General features: G+C 38.2%; 1 protein-coding gene across 1 annotated transcript; it reads right to left on the minus strand.

The window, feature by feature from the left end:
* Positions 1–12,271: 12,271 nt before the first annotated feature.
* Positions 12,272–15,537, minus strand: LOC149224935 (uncharacterized). Its single transcript, XM_089388313.1, has 3 exons — positions 15,459–15,537; positions 13,638–14,703; positions 12,272–13,115 (listed from the first exon to the last, which is right to left on the minus strand). Exons 1-3 carry the CDS (start codon positions 15,535–15,537, stop codon positions 12,272–12,274), a joined length of 1,989 nt encoding a protein of 662 aa, XP_089244439.1.
* Between the last annotated feature and the right edge of the window lie 1,454 nt (positions 15,538–16,991).

Raw genomic sequence — 16,991 nt, forward strand, 5'->3', positions numbered from 1 at the left:
CATATTTACAAAACTAAGCTTTTTGAGCTCAAAACATGTAAGCATAGGTGGACTAGCTTAAAACACATGTACATGGGTTCACTGGACCTAAAATAGTTCATGGCTCTCCAGTCTAAACATGATATGTACATCACACAAAAAAGGGCCATCCTAGAGGTGTTACATAGTGAGCGGACTTATCTTAGTCTTGTGAACCTAGTTTTACTCCAATCATCTTCAAGTGTTCTGATCCTTGACTGTCTATGATGCAAACATATATTGGAAAGCTAAGGCACTAATATTCTATCCTCCATCACTTATTTTCTTTTCAAATCATTGAACTGTTTTGCTAGGGCTTACTATTTAAAATCACCTTGTAAATTTTTGATTGTGTGTGTTTGGTATACCTCTTGAGCTTATATTGATTGAACTAACCCTTCCAATCAACCATTCGACCCTTTGAACTCAAATCTTGAAATTACCTTAAAAACCCTCACAATCCAATCTTTAGGGAGAACCTCCCTTGAGCTAGAGGAGATTTGACCAAAAGTGAGAATAGGGTTGGTAAGGTGATACTTGGTTGCTTCTTAATTATACCTGTAGAGTGTCACACTTGAGCTTAGGGACTTTATTTCACGATTTGAAAGATTTTGCTATAACATAGACCACTGGTGGAATTATCACATGAAGCAATGAGATTAAGTACATATTGCTACAAAATAAAATGTATCATTTTTCTTCAGTCAACACCTTGGTCCAAGCGTTAATTTTGGGTCTTAATAACATATCAATTTGCAGGAAAAGGGTGAATGGTCCAATTATACAAGTAGTCATGTGTATTGACTTAACTTGGAAGCCCAAATCACAAAAAAAATAGTTGAGGATATTTCATAATATTTGTACATTGCATATGGGAGTACATATTTTTGAAGATGTTACCTATAGACCAAAGCATGAATTCTTTCATACTTGGCAAAGAATGTGTGTGTTCTTTCTCCAAAATAATTGCATTGCACCATTTCGATTAAATTTGGTCACTAGTGAATGTAATGACCACTTATGGTGCATTAACACTATCATGGGTTCACAATTAGCCAAATTTAAAATTTTGTAGGCTAAGAGAAGCAATATTCAACAATTTAGGTTAGATCAAAGATAAATTTCATTGAAAAATAATAAGAGAATAAAAAATCCAGAACCACATCAAGGTGTCATAGGGGAACATGCCTACTCATTTTCATGGATAAAATCCAAAAATCATTTACATATTAAAGTGTTTAGTGCCTTAGCACTCTCTTGGGTCTCTCTGGGTCTCTATGTCCAACTCTTTCTAGCTCTGTAGACTCTCTATTGACTATCTAACTCTTAGACAAGTTTGGATAAACCAGTCCTTTTGGTTGCTATCCTATTTTTTCTTACTTGCACGACTAGTCACTTTCTCCAACAACCGTAACCATCTCTTCATCTTCCTAACATGACCTTTCGTCTTCCTCTAGTCCCTGTTCGGCCACGTGCCATCATAATTTTCCTGCATGCTCTCTTACTTATCGTGTATGCTCTTCAACTTCTGCGCTTTCCCTTTTGCACTTGTGTCAATCAATTGTATTCTTCCTTAACTTCATCATGCTTGTTTATCTTGTACATCCCTGCACACTATCATATGCAACCAACTCATGGATCATCACATATTCAGAGCCATATTGTTTTTCAATATGTATAACAGCTTTGGTTACATCTAGAAAGTGGATATAATCATTTTTTTAATAGTGGTTAACATATAATTTTCTCTTTATGAGAGTTTTTGGGTCATCAAAATCAAAGAACACAGATTTCACAACAAACTTGGATTTCACATTGCCAAAGAAGGATTTTTATACACGATGATGAAGCTTCTCAATTCTCTGGATTGTTGGTGACAATGGCTTCTTCAGGAAGCTATCTGAACTCTCCAGAAGCCACGAGACAATCTTCTTGGTGCATTTAATACGATTGTTGACTTGGTAGGTGGGAATTACTGCTATCCAACACTCCCCCTTAATTCCAACTATATGACAAACACACATAATGCGCTATAGCACAATACATAAGACACAAACATACTTTTAATTGACATGCCTGCCGGTATAAGTCTCACCTAGGCTTACAACATAATTTGGACTTTCTACAACACATAACTTACTTCTAAAAAACTCAAATTTAGCCTTCCCAAGAGGCTTAGTGAATATCTCAGCCACATTCTCATTTGTATTACAATATATTAAGTCAATTTCCTTTGATTGGACTTGTTCCCTTACAAAATGATGTTGTGTGTCTATATGATTTGACTTTGCATGACATATAGGATTGTTTTCCAATTTGATGGAACTTTGATTATCACATCTGATCACTGAAGGTTCTTGTTGATCTTCTCCAACATCTTCAAGTATCTTTTTGAGCCATATTTCTTCGCAGCTGACACTGCATAATTATTTATACTCTGCTTCAGTTGATAACAAGGAAATTGTTGGTTGTTTCTTACTGCTACATGATATAGCTCCTGATCCTATATTTAACATGTATCCAGTGGTGGATTTTCTTTCATATGGATTTCCAGCCCAATCAGAATCAAATGACATTTCAATTAAACATTACGATCATTAGTATATTCAATACCAAAATTGATAGTTTCCTTTAAATATCAAAGGACCCTTTTTGCAGCTATCTAATGGGTTTCATGAGGCTTAGCCATGAATTGACTAAGTATGCTTACTGCATAAGCAATGTTTGGTCTAGTGGTAGTGATATAATTCAGGCTTCCCACTAATTGTTGATACAATGTTCCATTCACCTCTTTTGTTCCATCATCATTTCTCAATTTGATATTTTGTTCCAATGGAGTACTCACTGCTTTACATCCTTTCATATGAAATCTCTTTAGTACCTCGTTTGTATATTTTATTTGTGTGATTAAAGTGCTTCCATTATCTATCCATATTTCAAGACTTAGACAATAGTGCATCTGTCTAAGATCCTTTTATCTCAAATTCCTGTGATAATTTCCTTTTCATATCTTGAATCAATTTATCAACACTCCTTGTTATTATTAGATCATCAACACACACACACACACACACATATATATAAATACTATATTTCCATTTCTATTTGAATTGATATATAAATTAGGATCATTTTTTATTTTTTTAAATCCTTGTTGGAAGAAGAATTTATCTATTTTCTCATACCAAGATCTAGGTGCTTGTTTTAGTCTATATAAGGCCTTTTTTAACTTGCATACAAGATGTTCTTGTCCCTTCTTTACAAATCCTTCTGGTTGAACAAGATAAATCTCCTCGTTTAAGTTTCCATTTAGAAAATCCGACTTCAAGTCTAATTAATGTAGCTTCCAATCATATTTAGTGGCCAATGCTATCATTATTCTAATTGTGTTCATTTTTGCAACTGGAGAAAAGGTATCTTCATAATATATACCTTCCTTTTGTGAATAACCTTTTGCAACCAATCTTTCCTTATACTTGTCTATGCTACCATCTGCATTAAATTTTGTCTTGTACAACCATTTTGATCCTATAGGGACTTTATTTTTAGGTAATTCTGTTAATTCCCAAGTTTCATTTTTCATTATAGATTCATATTCTTCTTTCATAGCTTCCATCCATTCTTTATTATTTTTAGCTTGTTCATAATTTAAAGGCTCAAAAACAGTCATTACTTGAGACATTAAAGCATAATATTTATACCTGATAGGGGTTTGAATATGTCGTGTTGACCTTCTTAGAGGTTCATTACATTGTGGAATACATTCTCCTCTTCTTCTTCTCTATGGAGTGCCTTCATTACTTCTTTGTGGATTTTGACTTCTTGAAATGTCTTATGGAATGTCCATGCTTTCTTGAGCTTGAGATGATTCCACAACTTCTTCTTCTTCTTTAAAGTTGTCAGAGGATGCCATACATTATGTTCATCTTATTTTATTTTTTTATCTACATGCTCATGAAATATAACATCTCTACTTGCAAAGACCTTGTGAGAACTTGGATCATGCATTTTATATGCTTTTTGATTAGTACAATATCCAATAAAAATGCATTTGATAATTTTTGAATATAATTTTCTCCTATCCTCTTTAGGAATGTGAGCAAAGGCCTTGCATCCAAATATCCTTAAATGACTAACTTTAGGTTTAAAACCATAAAATTCTTCAAATGGTGTTTTGTGCTCAAGATATTTTGTAGGGCTTCTATTTTTGAGGTATACAACTGTATTAATGGCTTCAGTCGAAAAACCAGTAGAAAGTCCTTTAGTTTTTAACATACTACTCAACTAATGTTCTATTCTTTCTCTCAACTACTCCATTTTGTTGAGTTGTATGTGGTACTATAAATTGTTGCATAATTCCATTTTTCTCGCAGTATTTGACAAAAGATCCTGAAGTGTACTCACCAGCTCTATCTAATTGAAGAATTTTAATGCTCTTTCCTGTTTTATTTTCAACCATACTCTTGAATTATTTAAAGTATTCAAACACATCACTTTTGTTTCTTATAAAGTACACCTAGGTGTATCTAGTACTATCATCAATAAATATAAGAAAGTATTATGCTCTACCAAGTGACTTAGTTTGCATTGGACCACATACATTGGTATGCACTAGTTCAAGTATTTCACATTTTCTTCTATTTTCATGCACATGAAATTCTTCCCTATGTTATTTCCCTAGTGCACAACCTTCACATTCAAAGTGTTCACACTTAATATTTGGAAGGCATTCTACCATCAATTTATTTTGTAGTAACATTAGGTCATTATGAATGAAGTTTCCATACCTTTGATGCCAAAGCTCTATATTTGTCATGCATCTTGATGCCAAAGCTTGATGTCGATTCTCCGTTAAATCTAACTTGTATAATCCTCCAACTCTCATTCCTTTTGCAACAACCTTGTAGTTGTCCTGCATATTCTTTACCAAACAATGTTATTTCACAAATTCAACTTTTAAATATTTATCTGTAATAGTAGAGACAAAAATTAAGTTCTTCTTTAATCCTGGAACATACACCACATTTTGAATTTGTTTTTCTTGTCCATTAGACATCATAACACTTATATTACCATATTCTTTAATTTCATGTGATCTATTATCTCTTAAATAGATGTGTGCACCATTATTAAATTCATGATAAGTATCAAACCAATCTATTTTGCATGACATGTGGATTGATGCACAAAAATATATAAACCAAGCATCATCATCATCAGTTTTTGCTAATAAAGGAACATTGGACACAAATAATTTGAGATTGCTAAAATCATCACTGATTGCCTCATCTCTATTGACATAATTTCCTGTATGTCTTATTTGTTTAAATCAAATAGACTTTCTGTTAATGCAATTCTTAGCAAAATGACGAGGTTTTCCATAGTAATAACATACATCATATCTACTTGATTTGGAATTTGACCTTGGTGAAGGTGTATCTTGAAATGATTTTACTTGTGGATTTTTGTTTTTATTTTTCTCCCACTATTTTCCTTTGAAGGACTGCTTCCCTTTAGCCATCAATGCTAAATCTGAGTTGGGATATTTCTAATTAAGACTTCTTCTCCACTCTTATTCCTACATAAGTATACCTTCCAACTCATCAAACATAGGAGCCTTCTCTCTTGCTGTAAGAACAGTGATAAACATATGATATTCTTCAAGCATTCCATTTAATGTCATAATAACCAACTTTGTACTAGTTATTGTTTCACCAATGTCACATACTTTATCTTTTAGATCCTTAATTGTAGAAATAAAATTACTGATACTTTCATTTTCTTCCATCTTAATTGAAAGAATATTACTCTTTAAATATAATACTCATTTTGTAGTCTTTGTCTCATACAAAATTTTGAGAGTATCGCATGTCTCCTTGGATGTTTTTCACTCTCTAATGTGTGCAATAATGTTGTCCTTAACGGAATTCCGCAAAAGGACCTTCGATTTATTTTCTCGTCGCTCCCAATCTTGAATTGTAACATCTGTGGCTTGAGGCGTCACTGGTTTGACTTCAGCTCCAGACACAATCATCCATATATTGTATCCTTCCATCAAAGTCTACAACTTAAACTTCCAATTTGCATAGTTTTCACCATCTAGCTTATTAGATTCAGATAAATAAGATTCCACCAATACATTAGCCATGGTACTAAACTTATGAATCCTTAAGTACCAATATGAATAAATTTAATGACTAAATAATAACACCTTCTTTACCAATAATAATAACACCTTTTTTTCTAATTTTACTTGCTCCTTAAAAACACCCTTTATATATATATATATATTTTATTCCATAATCACAAAAAAAACACCATTCACTGCCATGGCTACATAACTTCATTAATTATTTTAAGCAACTTCCATAATTTACTTTTCACTTAGTTTGAACCTTTGCATTAACCGTAAATCCTTTGAGATTCGGCCTAGTGGATGCTGCTAAACTAAAACATAAAGGAAATTTTCAAAACATATATAATAACTAAATTCTAGAAAGGAAGAAACCTTGCCCACACTTCAATTTAAAAAACTACGTGCAAATTTAACAAAGCCTTCAAAGCATATCCGAACAATGACTGAACCTTTCCCACACTTTGATTTAAAAAACTACAGGTGGATTTCTCTATCACAGATTATGAAAAATATTGCTAGAGAAAAATTAAAAAACACTACAAAATTTACATCAAACTCCAAACACTGGATGCTGAGGATTTACCCAGTTTCTTCAGCCCTCTTTTACCAACACACAAGAAAACTTCTCCATGAAACTCCTTCAGCCAGTTCTCCCTTCACCAGAGCCTTTACCCATTGCAAAAAAACTTCTACAACATAGGAAAGAACAAAAAATAACTCAAACAGGCTTCTCTGCAATAGAATTCTCACGCTAGCTGCACATAGGAAATAACTCTCTCAATGCTAAACCTCCGGCTAATATGCCCCTCACTAGAAGCTTAATGCGTTGCACATAATCTCTCTGCAACATAATCTCAACAATCTGTCACTTTGATCGCTCACATAAAACCTCACTCTCTTGAAGCTCAACCTTCCTCTGATACCAAATCATAGAACACATATTGCACAAAAAAATTGGACTTTACATTGCTAGAAAAGGATTTTTTATACATGGTGATGAAGCTTCTCGATTCTCTGGATTGTCAGCGACAATGGATTCTTCAGGAAGCTATCTGAACTCTCCAGAAACCACGAGACAATATTCCTGGTGCATTTAATGTGGTTGGTGACTTGGTAGGTTGGAATTACTGTTATCCAATAATCAATGCACTAAGAAAAATCTTCTACAAATATGAAGGTAAAATCTTTTCCTCTAGCTAATTTTCAAAATCATTGGAATTCATTATTTTTTTCAATTCATTGTTTAGTTGTTTTTTATGTGATATCATTTTTATTTATGTAATTGTTGGTTTTGATTGTATGTCTCTAAGTTGATGTAATAACATTCTCTTTTATTGTAGCACTAACATCTCTATAGTTTTGATTTTGTCTTATGGATGTTCTTAAACTTGTGGTTGTTATCTATATGATATTTGTAACTAATAATTATAAGTTACCACTACTATGGCATATTTTTGGAATCATGATTGTTGTTACACCAAAACATGTGGAGGTTAGTAAATGGACACATCAACAAAGTTAATGGATCCTCGAGAGGCTATTAGGCACATGTTGCAAAACATGTGGGGTGTGTTGAATTTCATTCGTCCAACAATCTCTCCCCCTAGCGTGACGTAGGTGTGTTTCAAACTCGATACCTTTGACTCTAATACGACTTGTTAGAAATACTGAGAGGGGGGGTGAATCAACATTTTGTGTTAATTCGAATTTTACTTATTTTTCAATCTTTTTTATAAAATTAACGGAATGAAACAAATGTATACATAAGCGAGTAACACATATGAACCATGATCATCATAAATGCAAGTGAAACATAATAGAACAACAAATCAACAGGTCAACATCATATAGAGACACTAGATATTAGGTGGCAAACCCAACTGGGAAAATCATTGTTGCTGTTTTCTTCGTCTTCTTTTATTAATAATAAGAAAATATTCTTTTACATCTTGCACTGGTGTGGATTTCGACCAGTTTTCTGGCTCCTACTTTTTGGAGGCTACCACCTCATATTATTTCTCCAGCTATCACTAAAAGGAAGCCATCACTCCCTGATCAAGTTCTTCAGCCACCATAGGAAGGAAGCTACCACTCCCTCATTGAAGGTTCCAACCCTCAGACCCTTTGTGGATCTTGTTTCAAAATATTTCACATTGGATCCACCTGCAACAAAAAATAAATCTTGTAGGCCATGTTTCATCCAATTTGAAAATTGGACCCACATATAACATTATGCTCAATTTGAATAACAAGATATCAAAGCCTCTCAATAATTGAATACACATTTGACCTCTGCATAACTGAAAACAAAAATTTTCTCTACAATAACCAAATCAGCTATTGGTAAGCCATAGCTGCATACATCAACATTCAATTGATTCAAAGTCTCTGTTCATACCATTCCCATTAACTATAAACAACATTTAACTACAAAAAGTCCTCTCACTCAGCCAAGACATCAATTCCAAACCCTAATCTAGCATCATGATAACAATACATCTCCATAAAGGTAACAAAACCCTTAAAATCAATGAAATTATTCATACATGACTCATCTCATCTAGCCATCAAGGATAGTAAACAATAATCCAACATACTCATCCTTCTATCACTCTATCCAACACTTTGAATTCACTCAAAATAAAAAATTACATTAGCTTACCAAGACAATAAATTTGCAAAACCCTAATGGCAGTATACTCATAGCTTTGACCCTTCACCATACAAGATGTAACATCATTAGGGTAATATTCATGTCAATAGAAACGAACTCAACATGTAATATAACACAATTCTGACCACTTTCAGTATGAAATACTTCATAATCATTTACTTTACAACTTCACTGAAAAAACCTAGCAACATACATATAGTAAAGCTACAATTACCAACATCAACACATCAGTTACCACCATGAGTAACACTTCTTCCATTAAATTGAGCCAACATACTGATCTCAACATTAATGACAACAACAAGCAACATCCATCACAATAACTCAATGTCCTAGCAACATATGACAATACATCTCAATCAGTAAAACATGCAATCATACATAACTGCCCCTGGAATAAGCGCCTTAACATGCAAACCCTATAACATGTCTTTCACAATTACTAGATCATCATGCAAACAATTCCTATGCTCTAGCATAACCAATACATGAAAACACCAAGCATAACTATTCTCAGCCTCTATCTTTAACTCTGCAAAGTGGGAAGTCATCAAAGGAAAAATAGAAACATCTAATTCATAGGCTAATATTGTCATAGGAAAAACCTTTGTCTATATTCTGATGCAAAAGATGTTGATCTCTGACCAGAATGATATCTAAACACAAAAATATGTCATACACAAATCTCTTCTCTTGCTGACCTGCACATTAACAATATCTGAATGTACAACTATACAAACCTTTGGTCTTGTTGATTTGTGCATTAATAGATTTCAACCCCTGCTACAAGTACATTAACATATACACTTTGTCATAAACTTCTGAAACTTCAACACCAATAGATTTATGAAAACTATATGGTGCGTATAAAACAGTGAGACACCAAAATTAGCCTTCGAATCTCACACAACTTAATCACTATGTGTACAACATAAATCAATATACCAACACATATTCTAGCATATCCATGTGAGCTGATCTATGTAACAATATGAGTGATTCAAGCATAAGCCATACAATTTCTAGATCATATATTAGTGCACATTCTAAATACAAACTAAAAGAATAAATTACTAGTGATCTCATTCAACGAAAGACTTAGATCTTTGTGTATATTCCCGTAAAATAACCCTTAAAAAATACAAGAAAGTGATTTATGCGCATATGTCTACAAGGAACCTTTGTCAATAACATACACAAGAATATATCTCATTAACTGTGCACATTGGTGCACTTAGTTATGCAATTTTTTAGACACAACATTTAACATTTTTTAGATCAAATCATTAGCACATAACTAGTAGATCCATTCACCCTTCAATACACCTGCAATGAAAAAATTAGAACACAAGCAAATCCGTCAGCGCATTGTTAAATCGATCTTAGACACTTGATATCTTACACTCCCAAATGCATTAGATTAACACTTTTACTAGCTCACATGGCTCAATGGAATACATCAGATCTCTGCTAAATGAACCATCATTCCATACTTCTTTGTCCCTGAGATAGAACAAAGAGATAAATAAAGGGGAAGGACATTGAATTTATCCAGATAAATCAATAAAAATTTCATCCTTTAGAAGCTAGATCAAACTCACTCATAATTCAATGTTTAATTTCCTTGTAGATTTATAGGCTCTCCAATCTTCGATTACCTTAGGAAATAACCACATATTTGTTGATGGTATTGTTTTTTTTTCCCCTGGGAAAAAGTCGTAATTTCTATTAGAGTTAAGAAATTACATTTTGTATATGCCGAAGCATTCATATAGAGGCAGCTGTGCTTGTCAAGTTCATAGTCTGCTAAATTAGATAATAAAAAATAAAGCAAGTTGTCTCCACGCAGGGAGCATTCCAAAACTATATACTAGTAGTGTTCAAAATTGAAGCCATTGCTCTACGCAGAGAGCCATATATATATGCTGTTAATATCAAAAGTATAGTGCTGTACTGAACTAGACAAAGTAAAATATATACAGGCTATTAACAACAAAACAAGAAAAGTCTGTAATGGGCTTTTATAGCCCATCACCCATATGATCATCAAAGGGTCTGTGATAATGCTGATAGTATGATCCATCGATTTCCTCCTGTATCAGCCAGTTATCTCCTTGTCTGTGCGCTGCCTCTTTGGAGAGTTGGTCAGCGATGGTGTTTTGTTCCCTGTAGATGTGACGACAAACAAATGATTCAAAGGAAGTAGTCAGTCTCTTTGCCTCATCTAATATGTGTCTCAACGTAAATGCATGACAATGAGATGCATCATTCAGCCAATTGCATACTATTTTAGAGTCTCCAAACAGCTGGAGATGTCTGCATTGTTTTTGAATGGCAAAGTATATGATGTGCTTAGCTGTGCACAGTTCAGCATAGTTATTTGTGCCTCTGCCTAAATTTATTTGAATTTTATAGCAGTGTGATTCGTTGAGATAAAGAATTGCTCCTCCTCCGCAACCCACTTCTTGCGCCGAGCCATCAAAAAATGCCCATGGTTTCGATTTGTCAATATTCACCTGTCTAATGATACGAACAGGGCGTGAGGTTTCATCATCAGGTATCATGTTATAGTCAGCAATAGTATGGTGAAGGATAGTGGGCCAATGAGGGGCTCTAAGATTAAAGATAGCCTGATTCCGGGCAATCCAAACTGCCCAGCACGCAAGCAGCGGAATATTGATGGATTTCCCCGAGTGGTTATGATTCCAGTTCTCCCATGCATCTATTATATTATTGCCTTGCCAGTTTTTCAAATGCGGGAGGTGAGTGTTGAGGGCATGCCAAAACTGTAATGTAATGCTACAGTTCAAGAATAAATGTACAGTGCTTTCTTCCTCCTCATGACAAAGATGACAGCGGAAAGGTCCATGAAAGGATCTCTTCATAAGATTTGTGCCCGTTGGTACTTTATCAAACAAAATATTCCACATAAGAAATCGAGTGTAGGGGGATGACTTGAGTTTCCATAATGCTTTCCATGAGGGGTGGATATTCTGAGGTTTGTGTGGCTCCATGAGTTTTAGATAGCCAAGCTTCGGGACGTATGCTCCATGTTTAGCAAAGGCCCATATGATTTCATCAGGTCCTTCAGTGAGCCTGATATGGGCTTGAGTGAGCGTGTCCGTGTACTCTGTCCATTCATTTTGCCACTGTGCCGGAATTTCTAATGCTTGCGCACTGGTCCAAGCCTGATGAAGGAAGGAGGAGTTTGCTTGATCTCCGATATGCATGATATTGATGATACCTCTATCGTTAAGGTGCCTGATGAGTCCGGCTGATAGTCTATGAATGTTTCCACATCCGACCCATGGGTCCTGACCTATACGGACCGCATTGCCTGCCTTAATGCGCCAAGTTAATCCTTCTCGTAACAAAGGTAGAGTACCAATGATAGCTTTCCAAATGATGGATATGTGATGAATTGTTCCATGTTGAGTGCAAATCTAGTCCAGCACGTTCAGGGGCTTGATGTATTTTGTATATGCTACCCGTGTCCAAAGTCCATCAGAGGTAAGGAGCTGCCACCCAAGTTTGGCAGCCAGTGCCCTGGAGAAAAGGTTGAGCCTCTTGATACCCCATGCCCCCCAGCGCTTGGGTTTAGCGATGGTGTCCCATTTAACCCAAGCAAATAGTCTGCCTGGCTGATGTCCCTTCCAAAGAAATCTGCTGCAAATATGTTGTAACCTATTCAGTATGCCCTTAGGTATCCAGGTGAGAGCCATCCAGTAGACTGGCGTAGCTTCAATCACTGCTTTAATGAGTATCAGTCTGCCAGCACGGGAGAGATATTGATGATACCATACTTGGAGTCTCTTTTCCACCTTAGCTATGAGCCATAACCAGTCAGCAATTCTGTAGCCATTAGGTTTCAGTCTGAAACCAAGGTACTTTATACCATCCGACAGGGTCAAGTTGATAAAGGGGAATTGCTGAGTAGCAAAAGCTGTTTCATGTATAGAGCAGCCAATAGTGGTGATGGTGGATTTATTATCATTAATCTTCATACCTGTAGCTTGCTGAAAGAGAAGAATGGAGTTATGGAGGGTAGTGGAATCCCCAATATTGCCATTCAAAAAAATCAAGATATCATCAACAAATAATAGATGGGTGAGGTAGAAATTATCCGCAAGTTTAATGCCAGATAAATGATGTCTGTCACGGGCAGCTGAGATAACTCTACTTAAACCTTCCATAATAAGTAAAAACAACAGAGGTGAGAGTGGACAACCCTGTCTGAGTCCTCTCTCAGAAGTAAAGAACGAGGTAGCTTCCCCATTAAGTAATACACTGTAGGATACATCAGTGATGCAGCTCATAGACCATTTGATGAAGTCATAGGGGAACCCCAGATGAGTGAGCAGCAACCTTAAGTATAACCAGTTAGTTCTGTCAAATGCCTTGGACAAATCCACTTTAAGGATCATTCCTTTTTGTTTTTTGATCTGCAAGGTGTGCATGAGTTCTTGGGCAGTGGCTATAGCCTCATGGATCTGTCTGTGGTGAAGGAAAGAAAATTGTTCGGAGGATATGTGATGCGAAAGAATAGGCTTGAGGCGATTAGCAATGGTCTTGGCTATGATCTTGTAGAGGCAGTTGCAGAGGGATATGGGACGGAAGTCATCGAAGGTGCTCGGGGCATTTGATTTGGGGATGAGAGCGATGAAGGTGGATTTAATGGCAGAGGATATTCTGCCTCTTCTTCTGCTGTCTTCTACTATCTTCAGAAGGTCATTACCCAGGAGTTCAAAGAACGCAAGGTAGAATTCAATGGTCCATCCATCAGGTCCAGGGCTTTTATCTTTTTTGAACCATTTCAGTGTAGCCTCCAATTCTGCCATGGTCACTTCCTTCTGTAGTTCCTCAGATTCTTCCTGTTCAATGTATCTAGGGAAGAGCTCGGCCACTCTCATGATTTCTAAGATATTAACTTCTACAGGAGCTTTATAAATGCCTCTAAAGTGCTCTGTGGCCAGCCTGGCCAGGTTCCGCTGAGAAGTAACAGGATGCCCTTGATCGTTCTTTAACTCCCAGATAGTATTGATAACTTTCCGGCCATTAGCAAACTTGTGATAAAATTTAGTATTAGCATCCCCTTCCGTGAGCCAAATAGCTCTGCTTCTAAGTCTCCAGCTTTCTTCCCTTTCTCTCAGGATTTGAGAGCGTTTTGCAATAAGAGAGGTGTAATTCTCCTTGCTTTCAGGGGAGAGGAAAGTCCCATTTGACGATTCTTCAAATTCGGCAATGACCCTTTCAGCCTCTTTTAATGTCAGATTATCTTGTATGCGCTTTTGATGTGCCCAGTTCTTGGTAATCTGCTTGAGTTCTGTAAGTTTCCTGACAAAACCCATTGAGATGTCCTCTCCTTCTCTGATGATATTGGATTGCCAATAATTATGAACCAATTGGATGTAAGAGGGATCCTGGAGCCAAGACGCATTAAACTTGAAAGGGCTTTTGATTTTGTGGGAGTAGTCTTCAGCTTCTAAGAAAATAGGCCGATGATCTGAGATGCCTCCCGTTCCAACCCATTGACGAACTCTGGGGAGGTTATTAAACAAAGATTCCTTGATAAGAAATCTATCGAGTCTCCTGGCAAGGCTTTGATCTCCACTTCTGTTATTTGACCATGTATATTGAAGTCTAGCAGACGGTATATCCACCCATTGATGATCCTCTAGTAGGCTGGACATAGTATCTGTTAGGGAATCGACCTGAGCTAAGTGCCCCCATGACTCACTGAATCCGAGTGAGAAGTTGAGATCCCCTCCAAGAATAATGTTGTCTGCTTGGAAGAGTTCGGATTCAAGTAAGGACCGCCAATAGTTGGCACGGTCAGCGCAAGGGCCATAGACATTGATAATTCTAATGTCCCTTTCTGCAGAATGTGCACTAATGTCAAGTCCAATGAAACCTCTTCCTCCAAAAATATTCCTGACCTCCGCGACTCTGTTATTGACCCCAATGGCCAAGCCCCCTGATCGTCCGGACGCATCCAGTGCATGGAAGGTCCAGGTAGGTAGCCAGGCAGTGAGGGTATGGATGAGGGGTTCAGCTTGACAGAGTGTTTCTTGAAGAAATATAAAATCCATCTGTGATGATAAGAGCAGTCTCTTAAGCGCTAGTTTTTTGGCTAAACTAGCAAACCCCCGACATTTGAAGGAGAGAAACTTCATGAGGGGAAGGGGGATGGGCCATCCTTCGCTCTAAGGGCCCTGAATATACTCTGCTGTCGCCCGATGGCAACTTCTTCATCAGCAGTGTGCCTTGCCTTGGTAATGCGGGAGGGTCTACCACGGGAGTTCTTAAGGGTCATGGGAATGTTAGCCAGGTCGAGGCCAACAGCATCCGGTCCTCTGTCCTTTGTGCGGGGTCGGAGAGAATAACGGGGGGAGGAATGAGTCGAAAGAAAGCATAGGGTTACCAGAGTCGAAGTGATCCGCGATGGAGGGGCCACTCGTGAAGGGAATGGAAGGGAGCAGATGAGTGAAGTGTGTGTGTGGTAACTCAGGGGGGATGAAGCAGAGGATAAATTAGCAGGGATAGATGCAGAGCCAATATAATTATGAGATGAGATGCCCAATGACATGCAAGAAGTAGGAGATGCCGGAGAAGGGATAGAGATAGACTTACCCGTATGCTCCAAGCCCGCTTGATCAGTCGATGGCTGCACAGGTGCTGGCGATGCAGGAAGAGGATCAGAGGGATCCATAGCAGCGTCTGCTGTCTCAGTGTTGCTCCGAGGTTCCTCCACATTCTGAGTGCGATCCTGATCCCCATTGGACTAGACAGGTTGCATCTCAGGGGGATTGTCCTGAGGCTGAGAGACTGCTTCTTCCTTGTCAGTCGTCATCGCTCTCCTTAGGAGTGGGCAATCCCTATATAAGTGGCCCACTTTATGGCACCTGCGGTAGCGATATGGGACGCCTTCGTAATCTATGATCTGCTTGCGCTCTGTATCCCGCCACTGAATGGTTATATATTCCAGCAGTCCTCCTCTTGTGTCCAGGTTGATGAGAATCCTGGCATAGGCCATCATACCCGTCTGCTGATAGGATTTATCGTAGCCCATGTATGTACCGATGGCATTGCCTATTCTCCTAAATATGTCTTCTGACCAGTACGGAAGTGGAAGCCCTGGAAGCCGTATCCATACCGGTCCGATGCCTATCTGCTCTGTCTCTGGGTCAAATAAAGGAGACCATCGCTTCAGGAGCACCGGGGCATGGTCAAAGTGCCAGAAGGAGGACAAAACCCAGTTGGTATGATCAGCACGAGCGAATCTCAGTACGAACCAGCCCCGCACGAAGGTCTGCACAAAGGGGATATCCACCAAATGGTGGCCCCAAACTTCTGCTGCCCAAGTCTTCAAGCGTGCTGCCGAGTAACTTCGTCCCCTGATGCGCCCGACCAAAACTCGATCAGCAAAATCCATAGTCTCACCCCAGCGAATGTCCTCTTCCAATCTGAGAAAGACGTCGTCCTCTTTGGATTTGAAGCACTTGTATTTCCGTTTAGGGCCCCGAGGAGGGGGATTGCTTTGGGGACGACCAGAGGGAGGGGTATTAGCGTGCAGCGGTGTCGGGAATTGGTGTGCAGAGGAGGGGCCGCTAATGCCTGAAACGGAGGGGTGGCCTGAGAGCGGAGGTACGGAAGTAAAGCAACTAGAAGTATGACTGCAGGAACCAGGAATGCCGGCGGAGGGGCAGGGGAAAGAGGGGTTTTGATGAGGGAGGGGAAAGGAGCCCGCTGCCGGGGGAAAGGAACCGGGGTTAGGGTTAATGCAACCGGAGACAAACCCTAGGGTTGCCGGAGAATGAGGGGGGGTGGAGAGAGCAGGCCAAGTCGGTGGATCATCCGGGAGGACCACAAGGTTTGGCGGATGCTGGTCACCAAACGGAATCAGAGCAAATTGATCGGAGAAACCCGTGCTGTACATACCTCCGAAAGTGTCAAAAGGAGTGCGCCAGATGGATACCCCTTCCAATGGGTCAGCGGAATAATCAACGGCCTCAATGTCCTCCATTGCCAACTGCTTCTTGGATCTGCGAACACCTCGGAACGGAGAGTAAACCGGGGGATAACGACAGTTTGCAGTTCAGTAACGGACCGTGCAAGCTGTTCAAAAACCGTCACAGTAGAACGCTAGATGTCGCGTTCAGTACT

Source organism: Pinus tabuliformis, chromosome Q (assembly GCF_031772625.1).
Source record: "Pinus tabuliformis cultivar Carrire ecotype Pingquan chromosome Q, CPIR1, whole genome shotgun sequence".
In the NCBI taxonomy this organism is placed as follows: Eukaryota; Viridiplantae; Streptophyta; class Pinopsida; order Pinales; family Pinaceae; genus Pinus; species Pinus tabuliformis.

Excerpts from the sequence above, each read along its gene's own strand:
- LOC149224935 (XM_089388313.1), bottom strand. The coding sequence starts at position 15,537 with ATGGATCCCTCTGATCCTCTTCCTGCATCGCCAGCACCTGTGCAGCCA. Across the intron at positions 14,704-15,458 it reads AGCGGGCTTGGAGCATACGG|AAAGGGACATTAGAATTATC; the intron begins GTAAGTCTATCT and ends CACATTCTGCAG. Across the intron at positions 13,116-13,637 it reads TTGGAGGCTACACTGAAATG|TGTATTACTTAATGGGGAAG; the intron begins GTTCAAAAAAGA and ends TGTATCCTACAG.